The sequence below is a fragment of the Odocoileus virginianus genome, chromosome 19 (assembly GCF_023699985.2).
Source record: "Odocoileus virginianus isolate 20LAN1187 ecotype Illinois chromosome 19, Ovbor_1.2, whole genome shotgun sequence".
NCBI lineage: Eukaryota > Metazoa > Chordata > Mammalia > Artiodactyla > Cervidae > Odocoileus > Odocoileus virginianus.
The window spans coordinates 25,225,753-25,238,331 of NC_069692.1; the positions used below are offsets into that span (position 1 = coordinate 25,225,753).

Consider the following 12,579-nt stretch of genomic DNA (forward strand, 5'->3'; position numbering starts at 1 on the left):
CACATGACCCTGGCTATTTAGAGGAGCAAATCATTCCAAAGCAAGATGGAAATTCTAAAACCCTGAAACCAGACTCTCATAGCCCCTCACTGTCTTCAGTATGTTTCTTTTCTTGCTCTGGTCATACCGAGCTGGTTTACTTTTAGGAAAATTTACTTTCAGGTGACCAGGTTTTTTTTACTGAAGCATCTATATTTGCAAAAAAACTTCCCCCAAAATGTTTTGAGAAAAAGATGACAAATGGCCCTAAGACTAATATAATAATAATAATAATAATAATAATAATAAAATGTGTAATCTTAAAGTAGTTATTATCGATAAGAATAATAAGAATGCTTTAATATATTTTTAAAACTTAAATATTTAAATCTCCCTTAAAATATTTTTATATAATCTTTCAGAATTACACACACATGTGCATGCATGCACACACACACACACACACACACACACACAAAAAGAAAGATCTGCTATTCAACCAAAAGGAAAACATACACTTGAAACATCAGGAAAAAACTGCTACCACATTTTCTTCTTACTCTTTTCAGTGAACTAGAAAGTGGACTCCTTACAACCAAACCAAAATTAAAACCTACTTGAGTCTTTAGAAGCCACAATCACATTCCTCTTCTTAAAGGAAGACAAACTATCCTTCTAAAAGCCAAATATCTAAATTTCTTGAGGCAAGTCTCCCCCAGCCTGAGTTCTGGCAGCATGGAAGTGTGTCACCCTACTTAGCTTCTGTTGCAGTCTTCTTACCATCTCAAGGGCTATTAAATGACTGGAAACAGATGTCTGAGTGCCATTAGGGGCCTGCTTCTGCCTGGGAAAGTGGAGAAGCTGAGCATCACAACACTCTTGACATTCCCCTTTCCACAACTCCCCATGAGCTGGATGAGTTCACCATAGGAGGCTCCTGTGATTCCTACACCAGGGCAGAGGGTTAAACAAGGCTCAGCTTTTTATGGCTTTGAATCTCATTTCTCTTTCACACCGCTTAAAGAGTGTAAGTAGCTTACTGATAGTACAAAAAAAAAAACTGAGACACAGAACAGAGCCCCTAAACATGGGAGCATCTGGGGGTACAAACCTGTTACAGGAGAAGACCCCAATGCTCTTTCTACTACTTGAAGAAGAGAGTTTAGGGGCAAGCTTGTGTATTACCTGCTACTCTGGCTCCAGTTCAGAGTGCTTCCCATTTTTATTATCTAGCCATGATGATGATAAGAACGATGATGGTTCTAGCCATTCCAGGAACAGAGATTCTGGGTTCAGCTGTGTGACCTTGGGCAGACCACTTAGCCTCTCTGAGCTTCCTGCTTACTCATGTCAGTCAGTGTGTTTACCTAGTTACACCGAATATAACCCACTGCAGATTTACAAAGCACTTTCATACCCTTCAATATGTTAGATTCTTTCAGTAACCCCATGAAGTAACAGGGGCTGTTATCCTCATTTTATAAAACTGGAAACCAAAGCTCAGAGGCTAAGTGACACACTCTAGATTGCAGCCAGAAAGCAGAAGTGGAACTGAGCGCTCGACTTCTGATTCTAATCAAATGCTTTTCTTGCCACATCTTGTTGTGTCTTTTTGGTTCCAAGAGAACTAAAATGCCATAACTTAAAAAAAAAAAAAAAATCTGTCACCATTCACAAATCATGTCACTATTTGGAACCTGACATCATTTATACATTGGGAAAAAGAAGCATGTGAGTAAATGCTCCCTCACATAAGAGCTTCTGTTTTCAATTTAATTCTTTCACTTTTTAAAATTGCTTAGAGGCTGAGTGCTAATAAAGATAGTTAGTACTACCAGTGAAAAATTGAACAGATGTTGCTTCTGGTGGAAAGAGTATAGAAAACGTAGTCTACAGTTAAATTAGAAGCACCTAAAAATTGTTACTTTGTTGGAAAAAGAGACATAGAGACCATCTAAGAAAGTCCTCTGGCAGGGTCCTGAACCACGATGTTTGTGTGGCCTAAGGTTCCTTTCCCCACTGCCCTTCTATCCTCATCCATCCATCCAGCAGGGGGATCTGTGTCACAGGTCAGCGAAGGTGACTGGATACAAAGAAAAATGAAACCTCTGGATGTGTGTGTTGGTTTTACTGGCAGTAAAGCCCTGAGCTGTCAGCAAATCGTGGAAAGGGGCACCTGACAGCCCTGTTTGTTTTGCAGGTACAACTCGGAATGAACTGGTTGGGAGCCGGGTTACTCTGCACCATGTATATAAAAGCCAGCGTCCCCCACCACCCACTCTGTTAATACTATGCACTGACCTGCTCTGCCCACTTCCCCTTTCCTCAGTCAGCCTTCAGCCTGGCACCCAGCTCTGAGATGAGGCCTGCTTAGCACCAGTGAAGCTCCCCACGTTCAAACCAACAACGTTCTGTGTGGAGATGAGGGAATCAAAGTTAAAATCCAACCCATCAGCATCCATGAGTTCACTACGGATAATGGACTCCATGTCACATTCCAAGCTCCCATTGAACATGTCCAGGTCCAAGTCGCTGGGGAACTTCTCAGGGCCCATGACTGGAAGGCTCGCACTGGCGGAGTACAAGGAGGGGCCTGAGAGAGAGTCCGAGAGGGTTTGCATAGACTGGTTGGCGGGAGACTGCTGCTGGTGTTTGGCTGATCCGAGGCTGCTGGAGTCGCTCAAGCCCATGTTGCTGACGGAATTCGACAAGGCACGGCTGCCACCGAGAGCGCCCTGGGTTTGGTGCTGGTGGTGGAGCAAGTTCTGATTGACCAAACTCCCCTGGTTAGGCTGGGCGGCAAAGGACATCATTGGGTCACTGCGAAGCATCACGTTCCGGCGGGAGTTCTGGGCAGACACAGCGGTGCTGGCCTGAGACATCAAGGGGTCCGACTGGGTCATCATGACATCGCTGTGGCTGAGTGAGTCCGACGTGAGCAGGTCCTGGAGTGTCTGGTTGCCGTAGTGCGACATGGAAGAAAAGGTGGCTGGCTTGTTCTCTTGGATGGTCTGCATGGGAGACTGGCGCAGGGAGTTCAGAGACGAAGGACCAAATACCGCGCTGCTGAAAGAGCTGGTGGGGGAGCCCAGGCCGGAGCCCTTGGTGGTGTACGGGAAGCTGGAGCTGCGCTGCATGAGCCCCCCCGGGGGCGACGGCTGGGATGCAGGGAGCGCGATGTTGTCCAGCAGGTCGTCCATGAGGTTGTCGGCCAGGCCGTCGTTCAGATTCATGGTGCCCGCCATGTCGGTCAGCCGGGGCAGCTCCACGGTGCACGGCTTGCTGACGGAGGGCGACAGGCTGGCCGAGCTGCTGTAGAGCATGGGGGACAGCGGCGCCTCATCGTCCTGGACGTCATCCAGCTCCGTGCTCGCCAGGATGGGCGACAGGCGGCCGCTGACTGTGCTGGCGTTGGAATTGGTGCGCGAGCGGAAGTCGGTCCACGCGTCCAGCTCATCGCTGCTGCGGGACGTGGGGCTGCCGGGCCACTTGGAGAGCTGGGAGGGACTGTCGTCTGCTGACTCGGGGGCAGTCTGCAGGGCTGCCTTCTTCTTGGCGGCACGGCCGCGGCTCTTGGTATACTTGTTGCTGTTGTCCATGGAGACGGCCCGCCGCCGGGGCGCCTTGCCGCTCTTCCCGCCGTCGGGGTTGATGATCCACCACGAGCTCTTGCCGGTCCCCTCATTCTGGACCCGCATGAACCGACTGTGCAGTGACAGGTTGTGCCGGATGGAGTTCTGCGGAGAGAGAAGGGACAACGCAGATGAGCCGCAGTGGTCCAACTGAGTACCCAGGAGAAACTGTCACTAACCTGACGCGATTTTTAAAGCCGCCCCAATTTCACAGGCTTTTAAAAAAAGGCATTTGCACGAGTCTCCTTGGCTTGGGATTAAATGACAATATTGTAGATGGCATTTTCATAGTCAGGGTGTGGGAGATAGTTTCATATTCAGGAGATGCAGGGGACTATAGGACTTCACTGACATTGTTTTTCTTAAATCCCCAGGTTTCGTTGTCCTTTCTGTAACTGTAACTTTAACTTTCTGTACTTCCTCTACTGAAGTTTGCACTTACAATGTATTACCACATCATCTCCCCCTGCATTTTGCAACAGACTTCCCTGGCTCTCTCAGGGTGATTCATCACCTACAGGGTCATTTTATTCCATTCTGGCCCCTTCCTCCTCTAGTACAGAGGCAGCAGCGACCTTTTCTGAGACACTTCTATTCAGAACTGGTGTGAATTTTTACCTGTCTTTTCTCTGACTCCATCTCCTCCTGCCACAATTTCACACCTGTCTCACAGGCGTAAGAAAAAATGGCAGAGTAAGATTTGCTGAGTTGACAGAAGAAGGCAGGCAAGTCTCCCATTCAGAAAAATTCCAGCTAATTTATGCAGACACTCCCTCCTCAAGGCATTGTGATCTGAGCACAGTAACTTCCTTCCAAAGAGCACCTTATGGAAAGCGGAGGTGAGGGAGAGTAACTTTACAGTGAAGAAGAACCGTGACAGCTCAGCCTGGTGATCAAGGTCAACATCAAAGGGCCAAGTCAGGTTGATAATGTGCATTGGAAACAATGTGATGAAAACGGCACCCTGCCCTGTGGCCTTCCTTCCAAAGCCCATCACCTCATTCTAATCATGAGAAAAAGGGCAGACAAAAAAGTCCAAAAAAAGGAACATTTAAAAATGTTTGTCCCATTCTCCTCAAAACTGTCAGACTCACAGGGAGCCTAAGAGAAACATGCTGACTAAACACAACGTGGAATCCTGAATGGGATGCTGGAACAGAAAAAGCAAAGTATAAGGCAAAAACTAACGAAATCGGAATAAAGCGCAGACCTCAGTTAATACTAATAATGTATCAACACTGGTTTATCAGTTGGGACAAGTGTACCAAACTGATATCGGATATTAATAACAACAGGGGAAACCTGATGTGGAGAGCCAACATCAAGAACTTTCTGTGCCAGTCCAGTAACTTCTCTGCAAATCTAAAATCATTTTATATTAAAAGGTTTATTCTTAAAAAAAATAAAGATGAGGGCAAAATATCCTCAAAACCCTAACAATTGCTCCCATCTTGCAAGAATCCTCCTCCTGATTTAGGGAAGCTCAGTTAACAGAGATGACCCTGATCCAACCCCGTCTCTGTCACCGACCAACCATGAGGCCTGAGCAAATCATTTAGTCTATCTCCAACAACTTCCGTTCTCCATCTTCATTACAGCCATAGCATTTGAACCATCCCTCTCTGATAGGGATGACATAAGGATGATATATGATAATATACTTCAAAACCCAGTCACGCTACGAAGTCAGGGTGTTCTTACTGCCATTATAAAACACAGAGTACATGATGGACAGAGCTCATCACCTGGGGAAGTCTCCCCTTCTATTCTGTAAAATACCTCGTGCGCTGTGAAAGATAGAAGCTGATGATGGCATCTGCTACATCTGGAACAGCACCGGCAGGTCAGATGAGTTTTTATTTGCAAGTTAAAGACAAAAGATATTGCCTGCTGCTGTCTATTAAATGCAAACCATCCTAAAAGTTACCGTAGTTAAAAAAAATACTGGCAATCACCAAATGTATTTATGTAGAAGATACAAATACATGTGTTCTACCAGAATGTTTTTAAAACACAGAAAGTCAGTGGGATTTCACCATACATAAATAACCCAAAATACTCAGGAGTGTTTCTGTGTATGTGTTCCCATGCAAGGAAGTCCGACAGCTCTGGCTGGGGAATGAGCATCACCAACCATGGGTCACAGCTAGGCATTTCTATGACAGGCGTAAAGACACGTTTGAGAGGACATGCTGAGTATCTGATGAGCCAAATGGTGCCCAGGAGACTATATATCCAGCTTCCCTTTCACTCTTATGGTTTTTTTAAAGAATAATGGCATCTTTACTCATGGTTCAGAAATTACATTTCTTTAAAAAGTAAAACACTGTCTCCATAAAGATATGAAGCATGCTCTTAAAACTCACTCCACAGGGTTCAAAAAGCAGGCAAGTGCAAGGTGATTCTATTACTGAGTACCCAAGAAACTAGATATATGAACCACAAACTTAAACTCAAGCTTCTTGTTGGGAAAAAAATACGGAGGTCCTGAAGCCCTGTGGGGGTGATGTGGACACTGATCAAACCACCCCTCCTGTGGCCAGCCCCCGCTGCTCCAGATTTTGGAAAGAGTTCATTCATACCAACACCCAGCAATAACAATGACCAGTCATAAATATCCAGTTATCCACCCTTTAAAAAGCATTTGCGGACAATTTTTTTAAATGTATTTTTAGTTTCACCAATTCCAAACCAAGCAGAAAAGAAAATATAATCCTTTAGAGACCTCCAAAATGTCCTATATGGATGGTCATCTATTCTACAACTCTAACGATGTGTGTGTGTAATTTTGTAAAATTATAAGCTACCACTGGTTAGAATTTGGAGAGAGAAGTTAAGCTTCTGTAGGGCCTTGTGGTAAAGGGGCTGGAACACAGAAGACAGAACCAAGGACTGTCAGACCCAGGCCCTAACTGCAAGGATGAGGAATGGAGCCTGACTGACTACAGGAGTCAGTTCCTGGGCCAGCGCTTTTATTTATTTTTTTTTTTTTACATGTATTCAGCGCTTTTAGATTCCTCATCTCTAATCTTCTTAACAAATCACAAAGTCAATGCCTGCATCATATATATGAAGCCTCAGACTGACAGAGATTAAGTAACTTATAGAAGGTCACACAGGTTTAAACCGAAACTTGTTTTTCCAACTCCACTCCAATGCTTTCTCCCAACCTTTCCCAGATCTGTCACCAAATTATACAGAAGTCATCATTTAACTTCTCTGAGCTAACATCTAAAGAAAAACATTTAAGAAAGGTGAAGGATACAAAGGCATAATCTTATGACTATAATTTTGTGAAATAGTTAAGAGTAATAATTTAGTAGGTCTCTCCTAAAAATGTTTTTAAAACAAAGTCTTTACAAAGAGTAATCCTATAGCCTGCATTTGCATTTCTTTACTAAGGGGGTCATCATAGCATTCATCCTAAAGAGAGGGCAGTGGTTACCATACAAACCCATATAAGCTACACTTAGACTCTGAACCAAAACCCAATTTATTAAATGGGTGATCAGTTTCAGTGTCAAATCTTAGTTCAACTCTTGCTTTAGAGGTTGCTAATAACAGAATATATTCCCTAAGGCATATCACCTACGCAACACTCAGACAGGATTTTCCAGTTTCATTACTGAGACAATGCAAACAAAAACTATGTCACAATCATCCTCATGGTCCCTAGCCTTCCATTTATAAAATCCATAATCTGAAGCGGTGCGGGGACATTGACAAAGACCCATCAGTATGGTCCCCTCTGTCCATTTCTAGCTCAAATGCCTCTCACCCTAATAAGGTCAGGTATCAGAAATGTAGTCTGATTTTTTGCCTCACAGGTCATGATTCTAATCACCAGGTTCTCTGACTAAGTTTTGGTGAAACAGGAAAAAGTAAACATACGTGCCGGAGAACGTATCAGAACTGCAGTGTTTCCCAACACCTCCCTGATAATGGAAGTTAATGGTGATATGATTTCTGTAAGATTTCAAACTGCCCCTCCCTCACCTCAAACCCAGGAATGAAGAAGTGGAATTTATAAACAGAAACAAGCCAATTATAAAATCCTCTTAAAATGTGTAGTTTAAGTTCTCTAAAGACCTCTTCAGACGGGGGCTCTAAATTAAATTTCCAATGTATTTTGTGCATTTTAAACTATAAAACTGCTGTTAAAAATATTTTATGCTTTTCCACTAATTCATCTATCATACCAAATAGTCTATATTTGTAAGATATAACATTAGTTTGAGGGTTGGGAGCTGACAGAGAAGGAGGAACGGTTTGATAGGACCAGAGAGATTTTTCTAATCACATCTAAATACACATTTTGGAGAACATTGTGAGGTCCTTAAGGCTAAGGTGATAAGGTAAATATTACCAACCAGGACTCCTGCTGCTAGATCTCAGGCCATTCTGTCATCACATTTGTTTGCTAGAGGAGCCAATAAATTACTATAACCCCAACCCAAAACCATGTGAATAGTTCTGGTTATTTAAATGTACTCCTAAAAAATTTTTCTTCCCCGGTGACTCAGACAGTAAAGAATCCGCCTGTGATGCAGGAGACCCAAGTTCAATGGGGAAGCCCCCTGGGGAAGGTAACGGCAGCCCACTCCAGTATTCTTGCCTGGAGAATTCCATGGACAGAGGAGCCTGGCAGGCTACAGTCTATGTAGTCACAGAGAGTTTGACACAACTGAGTGACTAACACACAACACAACTAAGAAATTCAGAGATTGATGAATTACAGTAAACTAAACATTTCTAGGAAGAAACTTTTGTCAGGGACAAAAATGCCAGCATTTCCCCACCCACACCCCAACCAGGGCCCAAAGATGTAGAAAACCCTGAAAGCAACTGTAGCACAAGTTGTCTGAAGACAGAGCAGAGATTGAGAATACCCTTTGATTCACTTTTTATGTCAGTCTTCTCTTTTACAAAATGATTTATACTGAGGCAAGGCCTACCCTGTGGCAGAAAAGAAAAGGTGTAGGTAATTAGCAGAACTGGCACACCTGTCCTAAGTGACTGCAGCTGCCATTGGTGGCCTAATCCTTCAAGAAGGGATGTGCAGGAGTGTGAAGGAGGAAGGTGTGCCGAGGGCGCTCGTATTTCACAGTTATGCTGACTGGCCATGTGGTCCAGAGCCTAAGGTTCCCTTGGCTTGGCCCTCCTTGAAGAAATCAGCATAAAGATGACTATCCTCATCCGAATTTGGTCATTCTTCTTCTTGCTATAATGAAGACAGTGTTCTAATGCAAGACACATTGATTCCCTAATGCTGAAGTGCACAGCCACTACATTTATGCCAACTGGCTGTGAAGATAGATGGACCCCAAACAGATTAGATTATTAGATCAGGTGTCACAGAGAAGCTGCCTGAAACAAGTAAGTATTCCACCAATATTTACAAAGTGGGTAATTCACACATGCAATTTTTTAAAGTGGCCAATGGAGGGAGGTAGGCTTCGATGTCAGCCAGGTCGGAGCTAGAATAGTGGCCTGGGCGTGTGTCCTGTGACCCTGGACAATTGAGCCAACTTCAGTTGCCCCTTTTATAAAACGGGAATAAAACCACCCTCTCTAACTCTAGGATCTTTGGGACGATTAAATGAAACTATGCATGCAAGTTACTCATCCAGTGCCGAGCACAAAAGCAGCTCTCAACTGTCAAGATTCCACACACGGAAGCAGTGACATCATAAACGTTCACTTACTGTTTTCCGAGCATCACATACTTTAAACCAGAAGGTGAGAGGGCGGCTCCTTCCAGGAAAAGATTTCAAACTTGTAAAAGTATTTCAAAGTGCCCTGCTGCTCAGGAGTAGCTGGTAGTTTCCCAACTGTTGCTACCCTGTGTCCACTCCAACCCCTTCCAACCCATGTTTACCTTGTAAAGACTGTCCACTAACCCAGACACCAGCTGCATGTGCTTCCCCTGGAACACAGAGAGGGTTTTGTCTGGAAGCAACATGTGGTATCAATTTATCTTTCTCAGCAAGGGCAACAAGGAATCCACTGACTTTAAAAATAAAAAGGGAGTTGTGTAATTTAACTCTTAAAGGCCTCTACCTTTCTCACTCACTCTTTTTTTGGTTATCTCAAAATGAGTTATGGTTGTCAACTCCCAAGCCAGACCCACTGATGCCCACCAAGCAGACTGCAGTCAGTGCCCTGGTCCTCATGAGGGATTTCAGTGGGGATGATCTATAAAGGACTGCTTTTAAATCCAGTGCTCATCTACGCTGCACACAGGACCAGCATTTCAAGTAGGTTTCCTTGCTTTGACTTGTTGTCACTGATAGGTCAGAACGGGACCGCCAAAGAGCTGAATTCTAAAATATGTAACTGCTGAACAGTTGACAAAGGTCATGTGAAAAACCCACTGGAGATCCAGGGAGTTGTGTGCCACAGCAGAACAACGCAGAGACAGCTTCGGGAGAGATGCTGCCTTTGAGATTTGATGATGCGCTCTTTCAGAGGCAGTTCTCTGGATGATGCCCTGATTTCTCTTAGGTATCAGTTCTCCACCCTGGCTGCCTCTTCCAATCACCTGCGGAGGCTTTAAGCACTCAGTCGTAGACTGGTGTGAGTAAGGCTTGGGGAGGCACAATTTGAAAGCTCCCCAGATTATCAGCTCAGAGCTGAGATTCCCTGGAATTTCCCCCTTACGTTTCTGCTGGCTGAGACTCTAAGCTAAAGATTCCGAGTCTCCCCAGGTCTGATGACACAGCACAGCAGATGCTCTTTAAGTCCAAGTTTCCACCATTTAGATGATAAGGGTGAGAATCGGGCTCATAGATTAAAGTTGTGTTTATATGCAGAGGGTAAAATGGAGAGTTAGAGCAATCTATCATATCACTGGAGTTCAGATAGCTTTTTTCCTTAAAAAAAAAAAAAAAAAAGGTGGGGGAAGGAGTTGAGAGGGAAGGGTCCTTGACCTCGCACTGCCTTGTAGACAGTCATCCATCCTGTCTTGTGCCACCTCTCCACCTGGCATGGATAAGCATGGACAGAAAAGGGGGCAAGAGGACTTTCCCAAAGGTAGGAACTGATACAGGCCACAGAAGGGATGGGCTGGGACTGTAATTGATCCCTGTAATTCTCAGAACTCTCCCTGAATTAGCAATGTAACCTCACATAATCCCTTTTATAAGAGACTGTCCTTCAAATGAAATGCCAAAGATAGACTGCATAAAAATAACCACTGAAAAGGCCGTACCCCAATCCTGAGATACTTATTAGCTTCCACTGTTAAGAACACAGCAAAGCATCCCTTAATGAACTCCCTTGAGAGCCAAAGCACATGATTTTAAGCAGATCATCTCAAGAACATTAATACCAACCACACAGTTTCTCCCTCCTCGACTGTAGGAAACACTACATTGCTGCACTTGGTGCAAAGACCCTGGATGGAGGGAGGCGGGGAGCGGACACCGCAAAGGGCCAAGTAGTGCTACCACCTGAGGGAGAACAGTGAGGGCTGGGCCTCCTTATGAGACATCAGACACTGAGCTGGCTTGCCCTCTTCTACTACATTTGATGACTTTGGGGCTAAGCTGTTTGAAAGCAAGTACACAAAGTGTAACAACATACAGCAGACTTAATTCAGAGCCACTACTTCTGACTATATAGAATACCAATTATAACAGCCTTTCAGACACAAAAGAAAAACATTCACATAAAGGACTGCATAATCAACACTGTTGTGTAAGACAAGTCCCAGGCTAGTTCCACTCTTACTTTTGTCTAAAACACTAAAAGTTTAAGCCATTAAAGGACTTATTTTAAAAAGATGATGTTCTAAAATAAATATTGTCAGGAATTTGTCTGAAGGGTTAAATTTCCAGCTAGAAACTAGATTTCCGTTAAATCTGCTGACAATCCTCTACCCACAGAGATCTCCTTGGAAAACTAATATTTGTTTCAAGTTTTCATGCAGTAAGCAGCAGGTTCTGGTTCCTCATTTGGAGAAGTAAGATAATAGCAACTTGGTGATCAGTAAATGAACCCATTTCTTACCCAAGACAAATGAGACACATGAAGCTTTCTTGGGAAAGGAAGGGCTTGGCAGACTATTTGTTCTTCCCCCCAATTGAATAAGAAATCCTAGATGGGAAGAAAGTTCTCTTAAAGAGCTACTACGCTATTACAGACAGTTTTGTTGGGTTTTCCAGTGTGGGTTTTATTTTCATATTAATTTTTTTTTTTTTTCATTTAGCAATTTTTTTTCAAGCCCTTCCACAGCTGTTTCTGCTCTTGGAGGGCAAGAGGGAACATTCCATTCCTCCCAGCCAAACCTGCACTTCCGGCACACAGAGAACCCTGGCAGCCTTGCACCCTCTGCCCACACCCACTCCCCTCAGCAGCCTCCCCACCCCCAAACCCCTCCTGCTTCCAACCCCACGTCCTCCTCCCCACCCCCAAGGAAGCAGCAACTAACACACGCAGTCAACGGAAAGACAGTCTCTAGAAAGTAGGTTAAAGCTGCAGCATTTGGCCACCCCTGCCCTCCTGCTCCAGGTTTCTTCCTGATCAACTGAATCCCTTCCCCCTTCCCACAAGGGTCTCGGCAAACACATGCTACTTAAATTCCCCTCCCTGGTGGCGCAGACGGTAAATATTTCACCTGCAATACAAGAGACCCAGGTTCGATCCCTGGGTCGGGAAGATTCCCTGGAGAATGGAATGGCAACTCACTCCAGAATTTTTGCCTGGAGAATCCGATGGATAGAGGAGCCTGGCAAGCTGCAGTCCATGGGGTCGCAAAGAGTTGGACATGACTGAGCAACTAACACACACTTGAAGACCGCGCAGGACAAGCCACACAAAGTCAATGATTCAAAGGGTTAAAAACCATGACATAAGAGAACATTCCTGAAACCGACTCTGCAAAGTAGAACGAAGTAGAACAGAAATAGCTTTGTTATTAACAAAATTTTCACTTAAGATTAAAAAAATAAAGTTGCAAGATTTTTTC

At 44.3% G+C, this 12,579-nt stretch overlaps 1 protein-coding gene across 4 annotated transcripts in view; it reads right to left on the reverse strand.

The window, feature by feature from the left end:
• Nucleotides 1–12,579, reverse strand: part of FOXO3 (forkhead box O3) — a 116,729-nt gene that overhangs the window by 16,379 nt on the left and 87,771 nt on the right. For 3 of the 4 annotated variants that reach the window (XM_070449999.1, XM_070449998.1, XM_070450000.1), the window contains one exon: nucleotides 2,281–3,716. The exons of the other annotated variant lie outside the window; for it this stretch is intronic. In XM_070449999.1, coding sequence (XP_070306100.1) covers nucleotides 2,316–3,716 — 1,401 coding nt within the window. In that variant the 3' untranslated portion in view covers nucleotides 2,281–2,315. The remainder of the gene's footprint in view (nucleotides 1–2,280; nucleotides 3,717–12,579) is intronic. 4 annotated transcript variants of the gene reach the window in all.